The sequence below is a fragment of the Schistocerca piceifrons genome, chromosome 1 (assembly GCF_021461385.2).
Source record: "Schistocerca piceifrons isolate TAMUIC-IGC-003096 chromosome 1, iqSchPice1.1, whole genome shotgun sequence".
Taxonomy (NCBI): domain Eukaryota; kingdom Metazoa; phylum Arthropoda; class Insecta; order Orthoptera; family Acrididae; genus Schistocerca; species Schistocerca piceifrons.
Window position 1 is genome coordinate 1,007,066,706 of NC_060138.1, and position 21,644 is coordinate 1,007,088,349.

General features: G+C 38.7%; 1 protein-coding gene across 4 annotated transcripts in view; it reads left to right on the forward strand.

The window, feature by feature from the left end:
- LOC124797833 (serine/threonine-protein phosphatase 6 regulatory subunit 3) overlaps positions 1-21,644 on the forward strand; it is a 188,955-nt gene that overhangs the window by 109,032 nt on the left and 58,279 nt on the right. For 3 of the 4 annotated variants that reach the window (XM_047260919.1, XM_047261088.1, XM_047261005.1), the window contains 4 exons: positions 5,822-5,953; positions 6,059-6,123; positions 15,356-15,551; positions 20,261-20,350. In XM_047260919.1, coding sequence (XP_047116875.1) covers positions 5,822-5,953; positions 6,059-6,123; positions 15,356-15,551; positions 20,261-20,350 — 483 coding nt within the window. The remainder of the gene's footprint in view (positions 1-5,821; positions 5,954-6,058; positions 6,124-15,355; positions 15,552-20,260; positions 20,351-21,644) is intronic. The other variant, XM_047261175.1, reaches the window with a different exon arrangement.

Genomic DNA, 21,644 nt, shown 5'->3' on the forward strand with positions numbered 1-21,644 from the left:
CAATACCAAATCAACGTGTATCGAATTCTCTCAATTCAGTAATTTCCATCAACTACCTCGTCGGCAGTCTCATTCATTTACGTCTTTGTCTTATGACACCATGTTCATGTTCATCATACGAGGCAGCACATTCTTGCATTGCCCAATATTGTAAATTGTTGATAGCTTCGTATATATGTATATGCAGAAAATGAAGTTATCTACAAATGCTGCAGATAGAATAGTCTTATCTCCATACATTTCTCATCAAAATAGCATTTCTTGGACAATTTCACGTTTTTCACATTTTGAGGCATAATTCGCACCTAAATTCGCACCTAAATTTGCATTAATCGCAAATGTGAATTTTTCCAGTCTCTGTTAATCAATCAGCCGGCCGGAGTGGCCGAGTGGTTCTAGGCACTACAGTCTGGAACCGCGCGATCGCTACAGTCGCAGGTTCAAATCCTGCCTCGGGCATGGATGTGTGTGATGTCCTTAGGTTAGTTAGGTTTAAGGATTTCTAAGTTCTAGGGGGCTGATGACCTCAGATGTGAAGTCCCATAGTTCTCAGAGCCATTTGTTAATCAATCATTATAGTATGAAGTTCGCTTGTTCTGAAGGCCCTTGTAATCATAAACTGCAAAAAGTGTTTACACATTTAGTTAAATAGGAAAGTCCTTATAGTGACATTTAACAGGGTCTGCTAATCCTCCCTGAAGTTATCTGTGTTAACAAACAATTCATATAAAGAAATGTGTGAATGTTTAACATGGGGACAACTAATTTTAATTCTTAATAATACATGGGCCATTCTTTAACATATCCGTTGTGTGTCTTTAAAAGTACACAGCAGATGTAAAATTGTTTAAAATGAGAGGATAAAGCAGTGGATCAGTCTGAGCTGTTCTACATGTTTGCCTTAGTTTTCAGCATTCACTCATTATCTTTGCTAATATATGAAGTGGAAATGTTGTTTCCAAAAATCTCAAGTTCTTAACTGATTTATTTCAAGTTTTTACATGATTCTGTAATAAGCCTTTCGATGGACATAGCCTATGTATACTATTAAACAACAATCTACAGTTTTTCTGTTAAAACCAAGTGCAAGAAAGAAAATGCTGTACTGTGAAAATGTGCAGTTTTGGTTTCTTTATCTCTGATGGCAGGGCATCTAAATCATTAGGCAAATTCTTTTTTCGTAGATGTATTGTTTCTTCATATGTATACAAAATTTTAAACAAAAATTGCATACACAACTCTCTCTCTCTCTCTGTGTGTGTGTGTGTGTGTGTGTGTGTGTGTGTGTGTGTGTGTGTGTGTGGAGTACACACCATATATTTGGGGAAAGGCAGGATGAGATGGAACTTAATTTGTACCAGCCTCGTTCCATTCGTCCCTCTTCATGTATGTTGATATTCAGATAGGGATGATTTCTCCTGGCTGTAAAATGTTATTGAGTCGAGTCATTTACGTGATCTATGAATTTGAGATACCTGATATTGTGTGGAGTGTGGCAGTTTGTCACAAAAGCCATATTTTTGCCTGATAAAGCATTACTATGAGCTGACAATTTAAATAATTGAGTTTTCAAATTTATTGTGAAAAGGAAAGTTGCCATTCACCATATAGCGGAGATGCTGAGTCGCAGATAGGCATCACAAAAAGACTGTCACAAAAAAAGCTTTCGGCCAGTAAAGTCTGCATTTAAAAAAAATAAAAATACCCCCCCCCCCCCCCCCACACACACACACACACACACAGCTTGACAAGCGGGGAAGGGGAGGGGTAGTATGGTGGAGGTGGCGGGCAGTGAAGTGCTGCAGGTTAGACGGAGGGCATGGGAGACGTGAGGAGGGGGAGTAGTGGAAAACAAGAGAAATAAAGACTTGAGTGTGATGGTGGAATGACAGCTGTGTAGTGCTGGAATGAGAACAGGGAAGTGGCTGGATGGCTGAGGACAGTGTCTAATGAAGGTTGAGGCCAGGAGGGTTGTGGGAAAGTTCCCACCTGCGCAATTCAGAAAAACTAGTGTTGGGAAGGATCAATATGGCACAGGCTGTGAAGCATTCATTGAAATGAAGGATGTCATGTTGGGCAGTGTGTTCAGCAACAGTGTGGTCCACTTCTTTGTTGGCCACAGTTTGGCGGTGGCCATTCTTGCAGACAGACAGCTTGTTGCTTGTCATGCCCACATAGAATGGAGCACAGGGGTTGCAGCTTAGTTTGTAGGTCCCGTGAGTGGATTCACAGGTAGCCCTTCCTTTGATGGGATAGGTGATGTTCGTGACCAGACTGGAGTAGGTGGTGGTGGGAGGATGTATGGAACAGGTCTTGCATCCAGGTCCATTACGGGGGTATGAGCCATGATGTAAGGGGTTGGGAGCAGCGGTTGTGTAAGGATGGCAGAATACCACTGTGGGAGGGATGGGAAGGATATCGGGCGTGTCATTTCTCATTTCAGGGCATGACGAAAACTAGTCAAAATACTGCCCACTATTGTGTGCGTGCGTGCGTGCGTGAGTGAGTGTGTGTGTGTGTGTGTGTGTGTGTGTGTGTGTGTGTGTGTACACGTCTATTGTTGACGAAGTCCTTAATGGCCAAAAGCTTTATTTATGACAGTTTTTTTTTAAAATTATTATTAATGTAAATCTGAATTTAATATCTGAGTATCTACAGAAATTAATCTGTGTAGCATAACGAATCACAAACAAAAGTGATTTCAGAGTTCCTTTAAAACTGTTTTACCTACTAGTACATCAAATCCTTGGTGTATGTGGTCCTTGGTGTGCAGGGAACTATCTTATTTTCCAGCATTGATTCACATAAACATCATCATGCCACAGAGGACAGAACTTTATTTAAAAGACCTAGAAATCATTTGATGTAAAAAAACTAAGTTGACATTACGATGCAGAAAGAAAAGTAGTGTGGAGGGTGAAATGTAAATATTAAAAAAATTGAGTACTAACAGAATAATGTAATTTTTCTCATCATACTCAATGTTTTTGGAAAGCCTGAATCTGTGTTATTCATGATCTAAATAATGAAAGATTGCACCAGTTATTTACTTTCCATACTTGGCACAACAAGTTTTGAGAATTTCTTCTCATTTTCATGTGCATTTGTTTACATCTGTATTTTTTGCAACATTTGCATGTGTGATTTTCTGTCTCTTTTGCATTGTAGTTGTCTTTTTGAGGTTACACTGCAATCCAACAAAATGAATCATGGAATCAAAATGAAATTTTTACTCCACAGCAGAGTGTGTGCTGATATGAAACAGCAAAAAGTGCTCTACCAACTGAGCAAGTTTCGTAGGAGAGCTTCTGTTAAGTTGGTAAGGCAGGAGACGAGGTACTGGTTGAAGTAAAGCTGTGAGCTGAGGTCATGAGTCATGCTTGGGTAGCTCAGTTGATAGAGCACTTGCCCGCAAAAGGCAAAGGTCCCGAGTTCGAGTCTCTGCCTGGCACACAGTTTTAATCTGCCAGAAAGTTTCGAATCTTGGAATGTTTATATATAGTGTTAGAGGTGGTATTTTTGCCTGTCTATTTAGAAAAGTATTGTGTCTATCCATTGCACAGAATAGTACACAGAAGCAAATTATCACTTACACTGTTTCTGTAATCAAAACATGCTACAGAGATATTATGGCACTATTGTTTAATAAGGAGTTTGTACACAGGCAGAGGTGTTAATTTTGGTGTTAATTTTTCCGTGGATTACACTATATATACAATAACCATTACTGATTATTGAACTTGCTAGTTTGTCATTGAGAATTTTTTCTCCTTGCTTTTCGTTGTGTATAGAAATTTCTAGCTCCTTCATTAAATCCATTGTCTCTGATTTTGAGAAGTAGTGTAGTTTCTTAAGATCTTCTAGATTTTGGAGTGGGTGTCGAGTGTTTCTTTCTGTGTGTGTGTGTGTGTGTGTGTGTGTGTGTGTGTGTGTGTGTGTGTGTTGTTATCGGGCTGTCAGAGACAGCAGTCATGGGCGTGAGATGTGCTTGCTTGTGTGAATTTGTGTGCTTTCTGTTTCTAATGAAGGCTTGGCCGAAAGCTTTCCATTGTGCCTGTCTGCAACTCAGAGTGTCATATTTACAGTGAGTAGCAGTCTATCCTTTCCACAATTGTTGATATTTCAACGTGGGCTTTGTGTTGTAGTTTGTGACCTAAGTATGTTTGCTATTTTTCTGAGAAATGTTACCTACATAAGGTATGCTGGCCAAACGTTAGATTGTATTATTGGTTCACTCGAAAGAGCCAGGAATTTCTTTGTTGTTGTTTGTTATTCCATTTAATGTTACCATTGAGCTGGGGTTGTCATTAATGACTGCAGTTTGCTTAATGTCCAGTTCTTTCTCCCTGTCCTCTTTGTTCAGTGAGATTTTTTTGCTCATGTACCATCATTTTGTAAGCAGCTTTTTTTGTATGCTGTATATCTGGGTGACGATGTAGCAGGGATTGTGTTGCTGGAAGTTGCCTGTCTTCTGTTGATACTGAACTTCTGCATGTTGTTTTGGTTTTTTGCGCATAAATCTAGAAAATTTATGCTATTATTTTTTGGTATTCAGCGTGAAATTTATTGTCTTATGTGCATTATTAAACAAATTTATGATTTTATTGTTGTCACCTTTGAGCAAAAATACGATGTCACCAACACCTTTCTTAATAGTCTGGCAAAATAACAGACATTTTCATAAACCACCTAAAACAGAAAATAGTCAGCAGCTGTGAACATTGCCTAAAAAACAATTTCCGAACCCCCACACAGTCCCAACCTAGCACAAGACTATGTCCTATTTCCAAAAGTGAAGAGGACACCACTATGGGGTACTAAGTGCTGTCAAAGAAGCTTGTACGAGTACCCTCAGTGTGTTGGAAGAATTTTGAGGCATTGTGGCAGTATCTCAGATTTATTTTTTCCAAGACTTTTCCTGATACTTTTAATACAAACCCTGTAAAAAGGCATTTGTTCTTCAACTTTTGTGTTTTATTTAAATTATGTGTAGTTTTCAGACCAAAAATGAGGATTGCTTCGTGTCAGGGAAAAAATATTTTTAAAGCAAATTTTATATGATTGTTCAATAGAGTGGTCCCAAATTATCTTGTGCAATATTTGTTGTTTTCATATGTTCTAACAGAGGTATTAAAACATGAAAAATAACCAGTACTCCAGCAATGGCAGCACCGGCCTAGCCCGTACTGTCAGCTGTTGCCATGCAGCAACACTCCTCAGTCGCTGCTGGAGTACTGTGTATTCATAATCTTTCAATGTCACTATTAATATATGTCCGTAAAACAAATATGGCACTATATTAGTTTGGGACTGCTGTATTGAATGTTAGTGAAAAATCCCACATAATTTTGTTTTTAATGTGAAAGAAACTTCTAATTTCTGTTGACACTAGGTGTTGCATGAAAGACATGACCAGTATTTGTTTGGGCTGACTACAGCTAACACTGCAAAAACGAAATTGCAAATATCTGCTGAAACATCAGAGAGAATGCCTCTGACAACTCTTAGGAGGGACACCTGTATATGTGAGAGAAGTGTCAATTTCCTCTTTGCTGTTTTTCCTCTGAATGCTGTCAAAAGAGCATGTTCACCCCATTGTTATGTCATTTCTTTTCTCACCCATTGCTATTGTCATAGGAATTTTGAAAATGTTGCATACTTAACTGTGTTTATATTTGAAGTATATGATCTGTCATCATGCATTACTTGGTTAAGGCGGTGTATGAATGATGTTACTGGTAGGTGCAGACAGCCTTTTTACAGTTTTTTTGTGTATAATGTCCTCTTACAGTTGTAATTTTAATGCCATCACTTGTTTTAGGATCTATTTTTCAAGTACACGTGGAACAACTTCTTACACACACAAGTGGAAAAGTGTATTGCATTTGCTCTGAATTCAGAACTAACGTGTACAAATAGTGATGACTCCCAGACGTATGTTCTTCTCTCACATGTAAGTCATTTTGATACTCTTTCATATTAATAGTAAATGTTCAGTGCATCACATACTAGCTTTATTTTAATTGCAACCAAAAGTAATTTACAACATTTATTACAGGTTTTCATACAGTGCAAACTCCTTCAGAGAATCCTTGATGCGTGGGAAGACAATGATACGAAACAGTAAGTAAAGCAATTTCCTCAGAAATGGTTGGCACACTTCTGTATGGAGGTGTTTCGATTACATTCCTTCCAGTCTATTATTGGTACCTGCTTCCAAACATTTTATTGCTTGTGTTTTGAAATGTACTTGTCAAATATAAAGATTTTTTTCTTTGCTTCTTTCTCCTTCCTCTTATTTTTTCATTGCCTCCTTTTTTGTCATACAAATTTATTGTACTGTGCATTATTGCATTAAGCAGTTGAATATTATGTACACTGCCTGACCAAAAAAGGGAAGCACACAGAAAATGTGATAGGATGTCTGTGTAACTTTGTATGCATACACACCGTTGGCTGGTGTGTAAATGGTTAGTTGCAATTCTGTGTGACAGGTAAAATGTGCATCAAAGTGCACCATTGTCGTTCACGTATAGTTTTATTATCAAGTCTGGTAAGGTATATAAGGGGTATGGACAGCATCAGATGCTGAGTGTTCACTTTGAAGTACACAGACATGCCACACACTCGTATGTGACAATGTTATAAGCATCTGCCAGTATATGAAAGGGGCCTCATAGTGGGTCTCCATTTGGCCAACTGGTCGCATTGTGTAATACCAAGATTTGTGGGGCATTCAGGGCCACTAGACAGGATTGCCGTATTGTGCACTAAATGCATTGTAGCTCCTCGTCACTTTTGGTCGGAGACTAGCAGCAGCCAAACTAGGGAATTGCTGTCCCATGTGTAAGCTGCTATCAAGACCACAACACGAACGGTTGTGTTTGGAGTAAAGCTGTCACCTGGAAGCAGGGATTGCCGATGAAATGTGTTGCATTGTGTTCTGATGAATCTTGATTCTGCAGTACCCAGGATGATCATTGTATGCAAGTGTGACAGTGACATGGGGGAGGTCATATTCTTCTAATTTTTTTGATGGGTGCAGTAAGAGTTACTCATGGAGTCATGGTGTTGGAAGCCATCGGGAATTACATCAGGTCATAGATAGTAGTGACCGAGAAACTCCAATGCCACTACAGTACTTTATAGTCATATTACGTCCTCAGTTGTTACCCTCGCGTAACAATATCATGGTGTCGTATTTCAACAGGACAATGCTCATCCATTCATAAAATAATCTCTCTGAACTGTCCATGCGATGTTGAGATAAAACTGTGGCCAGCAATATCTCAAAATATGTAACTCGTTAGAACATGGGTGGCACCAGCTCAGATGCTAAACCCCCAGTGCCAGTATCCAGAATATCAAGGACCAGTTGCAATAGTTGTGGGCCAACTTGCCTCGGGAGAGGTTTCAATGTCTTAATGACATGCTTCGTAACTGAATCAGTGCATTCATCAGGCAAGAGGAGGGGGGGGGGGGGTGCAACATCATACTAACAAGTGGGCTTATACTGCCAAGCTCTTTGTATATTTGTATATTGCAAGCACGGAAATAACTTCACATAGTCACCCAGCCCGTGAAGTTTAATTTTATTTCCTCCTCCTCTTTTCAGTGCTTCATTTTTTGGCCAGACAGTAAATTATTATTTGTTTCTTTGTTGGATGCCAATATTGTTTTTAAAATCATTTAAACACAGATTAGGCAGCTGTGGCAGAGAATCCTCTAGAAATGGACACATGGATAAATTACTTCTACGATAGTGCCCCTAAAATTGCTACCACCTCCATAAATAATGGAGCGTCATAGATGATTTTATGTGCTATTGAAGAAACAAATTTTCAAGGAGAAATAAGCAAATCAATGGGGATGTGTGGTGTATAAGGGCGGAAAATATCCTTCTGGGTGTATGGTCCCTTATTAACATTAGACTTTATTGCAGTAGTTCTCCTCACGGTGTTCATTCAATGCTCTGAAAAATGTTCTGCAGACTGGACTAAGTCCTAGCTAATTAGATATATTAAGGATATAAATGTGGTGCTACAGAAGAATGCTGAAGGTTAGATGGGTAGATCATGTAACTAATCAGGAGGTACTGAATAGAATTCGGGAGAACAGGAATTTGTGGCACAGCTTCGCTAGGAGGAGGATTGGTTGGGAGGACATGTTCCGAGGCATCAAGGGATCACAAATTTAGTATTGGAGGGAAGCATGATGGATAAAAATCATAGAGGGAGACCATGAGATGAATACGCCAAGCAGATTCACGAGGATGTAGGTTGTAGTAGTTACTTGGAGATGAAGATGCTTGCACAGGATAGAGTAGCATGGAGAGCTGTATCGAACCAGTCTCTGGACTGAAAACCACAACACTGTTGTATTATGATGTAGTAGTACACCCAGAAGGATTTTATTGAAATTGATATTTGCAGCTGAAGCCTGTTTGGTTATAAGTATAATCTTTTCCTCAGAAAATAAAACATCATGGAGGAACACTTCACAACTCGTAGATGACCCTTTCATTCAGAGTTAATGCTGATGGCCCACAGAACTGCATTTTCTTGAGTATAGCATGAATGAGTATGAAAGCCTGTTCTCCATGATTGAATTTGCACAAAAATGTAGATGAATAACTGGAAAATACTATAGGCAAATCTAAATCTACATCGAAACTCTGCCAGAATTACTGTTGCAAGCAAGGTAGGGAGTACATCCCATTGCGCTACATCTTTGTGTTTCTTCCTCTTCCATTCTTGTGTGCACTGTGATGAGTTTAATCTTATCCTCTCACTCCTTGTTAGAGTAGTACATACGAGGTACACTGGTCCTCCAGTGTCTCAATAGTGTGTCGTATGACGTGCTAAAATTGCAAGGAATGCAGTAGATTGTCCCCCCCCCCCCCCTATTCAACAATTCCTGGTTTTATTACTTAATATTGGTTCTTGCAACTTCATAAGTTACAGAGGATAGTTTATATTCAATTAACTTAAACAAATGCAGCCAGGTGACGTAGACAATTGCTGATACTTTGACAGGGATACTTTGCCTGTCACTTTCAAGTCAAAAGTGCAGCAAGTAAACGCTGGGAAAGGGCATTTAAAACCTCTGTTTGCAGAGAAACTATGCCCACACACACACACACACACACACACACACACACACACACACACCGGGGGGGGGGGGGGGGAAGAGAGAGACTGACTGTAAATATTAATGCCATCACATAATGTTTTGGTAGCGAACTTCCATTTCTGTTAATAAGTTTTGCTTGCTAATTTAAATTCAACTGCTTCCTTAATAGCATCATGCCAATAGCTGGAAGTGCTTTCCAGAACCTCCGTTGTTGTTGTTATATTCCATAGACTGACTGATGCCAAGTCATTGTTATGCAATAGCAGATTCACTCGGGTTTCATAAGTATGTGTGACGCTTAAGTTTGGTACACTGTTCGTCCACAGTACCAATAGTGTGACTGTCATATGATGTGCTACAATTGCAAGGAATGCGGTAGGTGCCCCCCTTATTCAACAATCATCCTTCATAGAATCTAAAAGGACTCTAACTTTAGATGCTGGTCGAAAAACACGTTTAACGTCATATTTCCACAAAATGTGACCAATTGTGTTGGAAATGTTCCCTGTGTAAGGCAAAAAGGCTTCCTGTAAATGGCATGTCTCAACAACCTGTTGTCAGCTTTCCTCCTGGCCAGTATATCAAGGAAGAGAAGGCAGCTGTCCTTCCCACCTCTATCTTGAAACAAATATTCAGGTATTTTAAAAAGTTGTTCAAATTCTCACTGCCATGAGGCTAAACAACATAAATATTGTCTACATATAACAGGTGACAACAGGCTTCCCATGGCAATTCCATTTCTCCACTAATGGTGCTGGCCGTAGATTGAAAAATAAGTGGAAGTCTACACATGTCAAAGTAGGTTTGCAAATTTAACACAAAATCTAACCCCAGTCAACCATAACAATAGGATAGGTTGGATTGATGACAATATTATGAAAAGAATAGATTGCTACTCATCATCCAGAGGTCAGTAACAGTGCTCATGTGTGTATATATTAAACTTGTTTGACTGGGTGTGGTATTTCGTTTAGAATAAAGTCTTTTGGCTGAAAGGTCTCAACCGTTATGGCGAGTAGAAGTCTGCCCTTTTCAATTAAAATATTAGTCATTCAAATGAATTTCCTCTAATCAATGTAAGAAATTCATTTCATTCGCGCAAGTTATATGAACCTTAGTTTTTTTTTTATATCTAAAAACAAAAATGATGTAACTTAACGAAAGCGTTGGCATGTTGATAGACACACAAACAAACACAAACAAACACACACACAAAATTCAAGCTTTTGCAACCAATGGTTGCTTCATCAGGAGAGAGGGAAGGAGAGGGAAAGGCGAAAGGATGTGGGTTTTAAGGGAGAGGGTAAGGAGTCATTCCAATCCCGGGAATGGAAAGACTTACCTTAGGGGGAAAAAAGGACAGGTATACAGTCGCGCACACACACACACACACACACACACACACACACACACACACACACACACACACACATACCCATCCGCACATATACAGACACAAGCATAATGTCTGCTTTCCAAAGTTTCCAAAATATCATTCAATCCACTTTTGTTATGTACAAATTAACAAACTTGAGAAAGTGCCAGAGCGTCCGTCACCCATGCACTGGCATAGCCAGTGCTCAACTGAAGGTTCAGGCATTGAGTTGAATGAGTTAACATTATGACAAAACTAACCATTCACAAGAACAGATAACTTTCATTATTGTCGGAATCTCTTGAAAACACTACCATCTTATGTTTATTTACGGGTCTTAATAATGTCATTGTCACTCAGATTACCTTACGTAATCAGAAACATCTGAATAATCATCACAAAAACCTCCAAACGTTTTTGAGATTCATTAATTTCCTTCAGTTTTCTGAATAAGGCCATCTGTATAAGCAGGAGGGATTAAAAAGACTAAAATAATAACTATTTGAAATACCAAAATACATTTGGAATGCTAAATAAGCAAAAAGTACACGAAGGCAATCAAGTTTGATTTATTGACTACTGGTGTGAAAGCGTAGATAGATGAAGTAGTTAAAATATATAACAGCAGATGGCATCTACAGACTGTTTCAGGAAATAAAGAGTTATCTTGAGATCCATCCATAACAGATGGTGTGCGAAACACAAGTAAGCTTAGGATCCAGCTGTAGGATGTTCGAATAGCAAATATCTGTTTAATCATGGGGCAGAGATACTGATAACCTGGGTACAGTCAATTTTAGATATGGATATATTGTTCAAATATTGTAAAACTATATTCTTTATTTTCTGTTTGTAACACTCTTTAGTTTCCTCTGTACACATATCTCTGTCTTTAAAGACTGAAGTTTATGCAGTATCTGACTGTGATTCATTCCAGTGGAATTAAAACATAATCTGAATGTAACATATGAAAATACTGGGTGGAATAATGACAATCTGAACACGAGAAATATTTTACCTTTTCCTATGCTCTTCATGAGTTTTGATTTTGGAAAAATATTTTATTAATTCAGTTAATATTTTTTATTATTTGTTTGTCTTAGAAACCATAAGGTTTTACTAATACATCAGCTAACTACTGAATAAGATGATCATAATTTGTTCTTTTTTGAACACTACTATATTGGGTTGATTTCTCATAAAATGCCAGGTACACTTCGCTGAAACTGAGAGCCAGTGTAATGAGACATTTTTTGGGCCTCTTCCACAAAAATGAAATTGGTGGCACTTCCATTTGACCCCTAACAATTTAATATTCATGCAGATCTGTAACATTTCATATGTATCCCAATTTTTAGTAATAATAATCATCTGAAACCTAAAGATCAAGCAGACACAGCAAACCCAGCAAAATATCGCCCCATAACATGCCTACCAACAATATACAAAATATTAACTTCAGTCATTACAGAGAAATTAATGACCCATACAACACAGAACAAAATTATAAATGAAGAACAAAAATTCTGCTGCAAAGGAGCACGGGGATGTAAAGAGCAACTGATAATAGATGCAGAGGTGACATATCAAGCTAAAACTAAACAAAGGTCGCTACACTACGCATGCATTGATTAGCAAAAAGCTTTTGATAGTGTACCCCACTCATGGTTACTACAAATATTGGAAATATACAAAGTAGATCCTAAATTGATAGTTCCTAAACATAGTAATAAAAAATTTGAAAGCCACACTTAATATTCAAACAAATTCAAATAATATCACATCACAGCTAATACAGATTAAGTGTGGAATATACCACACGTGTGTGTGTGTGTGTGTGTGTGTGTGTGTGTGTGTGTGTGTGTGTGGTGGGGGGGGGGGGGGGGAGGGATGAATGTGTCTATGAGGGTATGCTTCAGCAACCATTGAGGGAACAAGATGCAACAGCTGAAGATTGTAGTATCTATTTCTGGGTGCCAAGGTCATATTTTGATCATATGTCACAATAGACAAGGAGCTCAAATCCATTGGATACAAACTGAAGCTGCATACTGTGCGCGCGCACTGCTCGAAGTGGTTCCTCGTATACCATGCTTCCATTCCTGCCATGTGTTGGAACTGCTAACGAATAACACTTTCCAACTTTTGGGCTTATGCCCACCCTGACACGGGACACAGCAAGCTTTCCGATGTATGAACTGTTTCACGCTGCCTCACTTTTGGTTCATTAGAAGACAGCACGTCACATCTGTTAGTGACAGGATGGAAGTAGTACCCTCTGGTCTCTACCTTCCCCGTACTGGACCACAAAACCTAATACTGACTTGCCACTCACTATGAAGCCAACAAGTAGTTATAGACCCTGTGTGTTGTGAAGAGGAAACTTTATCCTTGAAGGAGTATTGGAGATACCTTTCTTTTATCTGGTGTGCTCTGTCATAACCTGCAGTGCAGCAATACTGTACTTAGCTTGAAATCATGTTGCAAGTAATATTTCAGCGAGTTTGAGTGGTAGGAGTGAGCTGCCAACCATAGTTGTTTCTTGGCAAGTATGATTGGTTGCACATAGGCAGCACTGTCACAGCCAATACAATATATCAATCAGAAAGTTCTTTTATTTGACCTGTAACTCAATTTTTTTTGTACATATCTGTACAAATGAGCAAAAATCGTTAATGTTTTCACAATTCCAGCATTTAAATGGAAATACAGGGCAAGGACTTTCAGAAAGTTTTGTTTATTCATGAAAATTATGTAAAGCACAAATATGCAAACCTGCCAGTGCTAAATATCATATTGTCATACTCACTAGTCCTACCTTGTGTGGAATAAGCCTTGGTACCTGCACAGTTATGCTGGCTCACCACTAGAAAGTGCTGTAGTAGGACTTCTTGCTGTCCTACGGTAAGACCATTGCCCAACAAGAGTGGCTCATTGTCAGAGTGTACATGTCCTGGGTTTCCTGGAGAGAGTGTTCTGCTGTGGTGCAGTTAACGGGTCCATCACAGTGTGAGAATGAAATGACGGGGCTGGTGGAAATCTGCTCAAAGTTGAAGTATGTGGGATGGGACGATTCTTATGGGCAAGATGTCTAAATTGCATGCTGATTCACTGTAAATTTCTGGCAGTATGTTGACCAAATGGAGTGTGGCCTCCAGCCCTAGTGAAATGTTTCCAACAATTTGGACAATGCTGCAAAGACGTGGGTGACACTGATGGGAAAAGGTCATCAATGTTGACTACAGATGGCAAAGTCCAGGAAGTTGAGGGACTGATTTGCAACAGTTGCAGGTTTCCCAATGAGGAGGATGTTAACACAGCAGTTCTTACATGGTTACATGACCAAGGAGCAAATTTCTGTTGCCGAAGAATTGAACAATTAGTAGAACGTTTAGACTGTTGTTTGTAGTGATACGGTGACTGTTGAAAAATAATTTTGTGTATCTGCTTCACTTTGAAGTGTAGCACAACATTCAATTAAAGTTACCTGGCCTACTGTAATAATTTGTAACTTTTTTTTTAAGTCCTCTCATAGAAGACAAGAAACAGTAAGAGCGTACAAGTAGATCAGAGTCAAGTATTTGTAGTAGCAATAGTAGTTGTCATGAATTAAGGCAAGTAAGTTTTTGTGCAATGTATCTTATGTGATTGACACTCTGAATGTCAGTGAGTATTTTGTTGCTCTCTGAGCAAATTAATTTTGAACTTGGCAGTGAGTTACTAGTGAATTATTTTGCATAAACTTGTTGCTGTCATGGTTTCTGTTGTTGGTAAGCAAAATTACTACATAAACAAGCATGATATGTAATTTACAGGGTAAATGTTTACTCAGTGTGAAGAAATGACAATAGTTTGTATCATTAATGTTGCCAAATCCTAAGAGCACGACTGATGTTTGTTGTGATAGGAAGGGCTCAGACCACAGATGGGGGGAATGCGAAGTTGTAAAGTTGTATACTGGTGTAGTTGCTTAGTGAACTGTACAGAAGTGGACAGTTGTGGCTTGGGACTTACATAATATTGGTTGGTTTGAACCGATTATTGCTGGTATATTTGTTTCTGTGATACAGACCATACCAAATCATAGTTCCTGATTTTCAGTGACGTACAGTGCAGGATGATAGACTTTCAGTACATGTATGAATGGGTGGACTTTAGGTGTTGTTGATAAAATCAGTGATTTTTCTATTACCTGCAACTGCTTTAATCCTATTTGTGTATTTTATAATGATAGTAAGTAAGATATATATGTAGAATAATGTGTCCATTCTTAGTTGAAATGCGTCCTGTGTTGGAGTCTAGTAGATTTCGAGGTTCAGTCTGGTTACCAAATGAGATGTGAACCATGACAAAGACTAATTCACCATAACAGAAAACTTCTGTAAGCCTGTCTTTGTGCAGATGGTTATGGGACTTTGGCTGTTCAATATAAAATGTCAAATCAAAACACCTTCAGCCGTCTGTATTTCCAGATGTTATTTTATTTGATTAAACATTTGCAGCGCTACATTACGCCATCTTCAGACCTCATGACTGGCATGTAGGAAGAATCCTACCTCTGCTCCAGTCAAGGTAGGGGCCAGTACTTGGTGACTGGTATCTGTAGATTTCTGCTCGAAACAAATAAGTTGTAGGAAATAACAAATGAAAGCAAACACAACTGAAAGCAAACACAACTGAAACAACCTCAGTTTTATAATATGTATATGAACCAAGAAGAAAATACTGTTTAGGGTGGAAGTGACATAGTAGATTTTTTTCATAGTGACTGTTTTTATCTCTGTGTTTTAATGTGCCTGTAAAAGAAGTTAGATTAAGTGTAATGTGGTGGTGTTTACTTGATTGCAGATCAAAACCAGGTGGTGTGAGATGTGGCTATATGGGACACCTAATTAAAATAGCAAATCACATTGCACAACATGGTGAGAAGGAACCATTTGCATCACTACTTAAGCAATATGTTTCTCCAGACATAATTGCAGCATGGGAAAAATTTGTAGCAGGTGCTTTAGCAGATATCAACCAAACACATCGTACTTGCATGGTGAGATACTCTTTGGTTAAATAACTTTCACCTTCAAATTAATAAGTATAGATGTATATGAATGAGTATTCTTTTCTATCCAAAAGGTGCTACTTCTATCAGTAATTATAAAATGCATTTATTTCCTTCCTAAGAGAAGGATGTGAGTCAGGGGAGTCAAGATGGTGTGCTCGCTGCAAAGGGGTGGGGGTTGCACTCACTCACTCACTAAATCACACATTCTGATAAACTCAATTAAATTATTTTACCAAACAAATACATTATTTTTGACAAATTTGTACAATCCAAAAATCTAAACAAATTATTGCCTAATGAACAGCATGTATAAGGGCGCGATGAAAAGTAATGCCTGTGATTTTTTTAAATTCTGGTCTCAGTATTATTTGAGGTATTACATTTCATGCATATTACCTGGTTGACTTTCCTGCTTCGCTGATGCATTGCAACCCTTTGTCACTGGAGGGCTCAAATTGTATCACATAACATGGTAGTGTGCAGCTATGTCATTGGGTGAGAAACAGCATGTTGTAATGGAGTTTCTAGCTGCGGAAGGGTTCATCGACACATGAAGCATCGTCTCCTTCAGCATGAAACCCAATATCACACATGAGCGCTGTGATATCAGTAGCAATCGGACACCCGAAGTCAAACATTCCACAGTGACAGTATCAACAAACTGGTCTCTTGTTGGGAGATACATGTTCATCACAAGGATAATTGTTGAGAAATAAATATGTATACATGCAGAACAAAGATGTAGAATGTTAAAAAAGTTTGTTTTATTTAAAAAGCTTCATGAGTTTTACGTAAAAATTCAGGGGATTACTTTTCAGCATGCCCTCATCTTATAAATGCTGTGTCACATTAAAAACTAATGAAGCCCACAATTACACAAATACATAATTTCCTAAATCTTTTTTTTAGCTTTTGGATTACACACAACTGTCAAAATCTTTTACGATGGATGTAATGAATTTATATCATCTGTCATTTCTCTCTAGTTCTGTGCCCTCCTTTGGGTATATTTTTTGGGGGATAGTATACTACTTTGTTTCTCTGAAAAACATTTCTGACATTTTGTAGATATGTTGAATCATTTTTTGTGTACTATGTTGAAAAGATTACATCTGTTCCTCACTCCTTTCACCGCATGTGAACATTATGAATTGAGACCAGGAAGTTTTTAGAGCAGAACTGGTTACGTGATAACATTCATATGATTAATGATGCTATATCATTCTTCTTGTGGGGTAATGTGAAGTATGTTCTGTTGTCACTAGACAGAAATTTTTTAAATATTCTGTTTCACAAAACGTTTAGCCATTATATATTTGAATATGTGATTGCATCCTACAGCAATGTAATAATTGTAATGAGATTCAGTGTATGTACGATGTGACGCAGGTAAACTGGAAATTTTGAACGTTGGTGTTTTCAGCACTGTAGTCTGGCGGTTGTTTAGGATTGTTGCATAGCTGTTGTAAACATGTTGCCATTTAGTAATCGTGCAGCATTGAAGTAGTGCAGGATGTGCTATTGCTGTGAGTGCCTTTTACAAGCAGGGTGATTGTGTGACTACTGCACAAAGGGTATTTCAATTGCATTAGCAGCTAGAATGCCATGGACACATTCTATCTGCTCATGCTATCACAGCATAAATGCATAATGTTCAAGAAACTGGTACGGCCTTGAAAAAGAAGTCTCCAGGTGGCGTTCGAACGGTATGTACCCCAGAGAACATTGTAGCTTTAAGTGTTTCCATCAAGAGGAGCCCTCACCTCTCCATTCAACAACAAGCATCTTGACTAGAGATTGGGTGACCAAGTGTACAAGGAATCAAAGTTCCACAAGTGTTCGTTACAGGTTACGCAACAATTAAATCCGAGACCCTGTGTCCCAAAGGGGGTTTTGCAAATAGGTCAAGGCTACCAATTTCCTTAACAACATGAGGATGTCAGACTGAAGCCCACTTCCACCTGAATTGATATGTTAACAGACAGAATTTCTGTTACTGCCACAGGAAAATCCTTGACAGTTTCAGATGTGTCCAATACATAGTGCCAACATTACAGTTTCATGTGCTGTGTTGTGTCATGGTGTGATTCATCCTAACTTTCTTGAATGTGATGATGGCATTGCAACAACAGTAACATCAGCTCTGTATGTTGATAGACTTATTCTGTATGCCAGCACTGCTTCATGTTAAACGTGGAAAACATGGTTTCAGCACAATGCAGTAACACCACATACTTTTTTAATGATCATTGGAAACTGTTTGGATGGCGCATCATTTCACATAACTGTGACGTTTGACAGCCTACAAGGTCCCCCAAATTTAGTGTGTCCAATGGCTTCCTGTGGAGACATCTCGAAAGCAATATGTTAAGCACAAATCGTGCAACTCCATTCCCAGAGATACACTGTGTGATCACAAGTATCCGGATACCTGCCTGAAAATGACTTAAAAGTTTGTGGCACCCTCCATCGGTAATGCTGGAATTCAGTATGGTGTTGGGCCAGCCTTAGCCTTGATGACAGCTTCCACTCTCGCAGACATATGTTTCTTGGGGACCACTCCGCTACAGGCCATGTATTATGAAGAGGTACTCGATGGTGTTGAAAGATGCAATCGTCATCCCTGAATTGCTCTTCACCAGTGGGAAGCAAGAAGGTGCTTAAAACATCGATGTAGTCCTGTGCTGTGATAGTGCCAGGCAAAACAACAAGGGATGCAAGCCCCCTCCATGAAAATACAACCACACCATAACACCACTGCCTCTGAGTTTTACTGTTGGCACTACACTCACTGGAAGATGACATTCACTGGGCATTCACCACATCCACACCATGCCATCAGATCACCACATTGTGTACCGTGATTTGTCACTCCAGACAATGTTTTTTGACTGTTCAGTCGTCCAATGTTTACACTCCTTATACCAAGCGAGCCATCATTCATCATTTGGGGCTTATGAACAGCTGCTCGACTATGAAATCAAAGTTTTCTCACCTCCTGCCTAACTGTCATAGTACTTCGGTCTGGATAGATGCCTGCCTATTACACATTACAACCATCTTCGACTGTCGGCAGTCTCTTGTCAGTCAGCAGACGAGGTCGGCCTCTATGCTTTTGTGCTGTGCGTGTCCCTTCACATTTCCACTTCACTATCACATCGGAAACAGTAGACCTAGGGATGTTTATCAGTGTGGAAATCTCGCATAGAGACGTATGTCACTAGTGACACCCAATCACCTGACCACGTTCGAAGTCCGTGAGTTCCGTGGAGTGCCCCATTTTGCACTCTCACGATGTCTAATGACTACTGAGGTTGCTGATATGGAGTACCTGGCAGTAGGTGGCAGCACAATGCACCTAATATGATGAGTTTCTGTTTGTGGTGGTGTCCGGATACTTTTGATTACATAGCGTATGCTATACTGAGCATTCCAGAGTATCCATAAAGGGCTATTATAATGTGAACATTAAAAGGGAGCACTTCTTCCGCATGCCATCTTTAAGAAGTAGAGATACTTTGTAATGAAAACACAAAAGGCATACTGTATACATGCAGTTTTGTCAGTAAAATAAATTTCAAAAGGCATTGAGAAGGGCCAAAGAAGGATTTAATATGTAAACAAAATATACTATTCAGTTGTCTTCGGGGAAAAATATTGTTAAAATGTTCTTAGAATTTGCCTGAAATGAGATTCAGAATATTCCGAATTTCATGCATTCTATCACATTTATAAAGTTACAAAAATTGAAGCATGTAAGTGAACACAAGGACAACTCTGAACGTAACTAAGAAGGTAGTTATTGAGCATTGCTCTAGATGTTTTCTACTATGTAGAGTACAGTGACATTTGGAATATAAATTTAGATGTATCTTTGACTCAAATCGCTTTCTACATAGCAATTAGTAAGTAAAAAAGTATTAGCATTGCAAGTTGTTTATTCATCCCACACTGCCTCATCTGTAAGGTAGGTAACATACTTAGTTTGGCACATTACTAGATTCAAATATGATGATGTATGATAAAATCCAGCATTCATCCACTGATAATGCAGTAGTGGTATACTAGGTGAAATATGAAAATCACTCATCCTTCATGGAAAGATCAGTTATTAAAACACAATTTAAAATACATTAGAGGGAGCTGTACTTTTTTCCTTATTTTTTCAATTTTCGGCCTAGATTGCAAGTAAGTTTTGTTTTCTAGAGTTAACAAATGGTTCATTGGACATCATCCAATTTGTTGGAGTGAAAAAGTGAAAATTTGAGGTAAGATATAGGTGAACATCTTGACCTTGAGCTGGTACATACAATATATATTTTATATGATGACTGATGGGCAAATTTAGCTATTGATAAAGTTTAAAAGAAAAATAATTATGACCTAGACTGAACACTGTAATAAAAGGTTAGTTATATTAGAATGATGATGATGATGATGATGTGGTGGTGGTGGTAGTGGTAGTGGTAGTAGTAGTAATGAGGTGTTAGTTTCAAGTACAACAGATGTGTCATTATCTGAGTAAGTATCTAGACATTGAAAATGCTTGAGGTATTGGATTTTTGTATTGTTTGGTTAATTATTATTGTTGTTATACTTATTTGTGTAGTTGTGTTGTTGCTGTGTGATGTTGACTCGAGTCTTCATGATTTCTATGATAGTTTTAGTCACTACCTGTTCCTATTCCTTTAAAGGGTGGCAGTCATCCAGGTCAGTCAAGTTCAGAAGACAGTAACTCAGAATATCCAGACATTCCATTTGCCCAGGGTATGGGATTTCGGCAGGTAAGCTTGTATTCTGTACTTCACACTTTTTTGATGAAATACTCATTTGCCCTAGTAGCAATGCTTTTGTCTGCTTAGAACTGTACCGCTAATATGAAAAGAGGAAAATAAGGCTGCATAATATGTATTTAGGCTGCTGTAATAGTAAAATTATGATGTTCCCATTGCTGGTAAGCAGTTTGTGCGTATGGTGGCACCAATTCAATTGAAGGGATGTAATAGTCATCCAGTCGATATAGTGACAAACCTATATTACATCAATAAAAGGCAGCTGTGTCACATGATGTCAAGTTTTCTTATAGATATGACAGTGCCACGTGACTAGAACTTGACAAATGAGGAATCAACTATGCCTCAGTATTTACTGCACCTAATGTTCGGAAATCAATTTCATTGCTCATGTGATCTTCAGATTTTCCATGAGCTTTCATTTCTGTTCGTATCTGCATTCTCTCTGTAAAAGTTTCATCCAGTATAATTCCCATTGAAAAGAATACACTGAAAGCAGAACAGAGTCATTTTATACAGGGTGATTCAAAAAGAATACCACAACTTTAAAAATGTGTATTTAATGAAAGAAACATAATATAACCTTCTGTTATACGTCATTACAAAGAGTATTTAAAAAGGTTTTTTTTCACTCGAAAACAAGTTCAGAGATGTTCAATATGGCCCCCTCCAGACACTCGAGCAATATCAACCCGATACTCCAACTCGTTCCACACTCTCTGTAGCATATCAGGCGTAACAGTTTGGATAGCTCCTGTTATTTCTCGTTTCAAATCATCAATGGTGGCTGGGAGAGGTGGCCGAAACACCATATCCTTAACATACCCCCATAAGAAAAAATCGCAGGGGGTAAGATCAGGGCTTCTTGGAGGCCAGTGATGAAGTGCTCTGTCACGGGCTGCCTGGCGGCAGATCCATCGCCTCGGGTAGTTGACGTTCAGGTAGTTGACGTTCAGGTAGTTACGGACAGATAAGTGCCAATGTGGTGGCGCTCCATCCTGCTGAAATATGAATTGTTGTGCTTCCTGTTCGAGCTGAGGGAACAGCCAATTCTCTAACATCTCCAGATACTGCGGTCGCCATCTTAGCATCAACTGACGCTGACGCCTAGTCAACAGCGCCTCAAGCGAACAAATGTACAACTAAATGAAACTTTATAGCTCCCTTAATTCGCCGACAGATAGTGCTTAGCTTTGCCTTTTGTCGTTGCAGAGTTTTAAATTCCTAAAGTTGTGGTATTCTTTTTGAATCACCCTGTATTTTCACCAACATAAAGATTTATTTT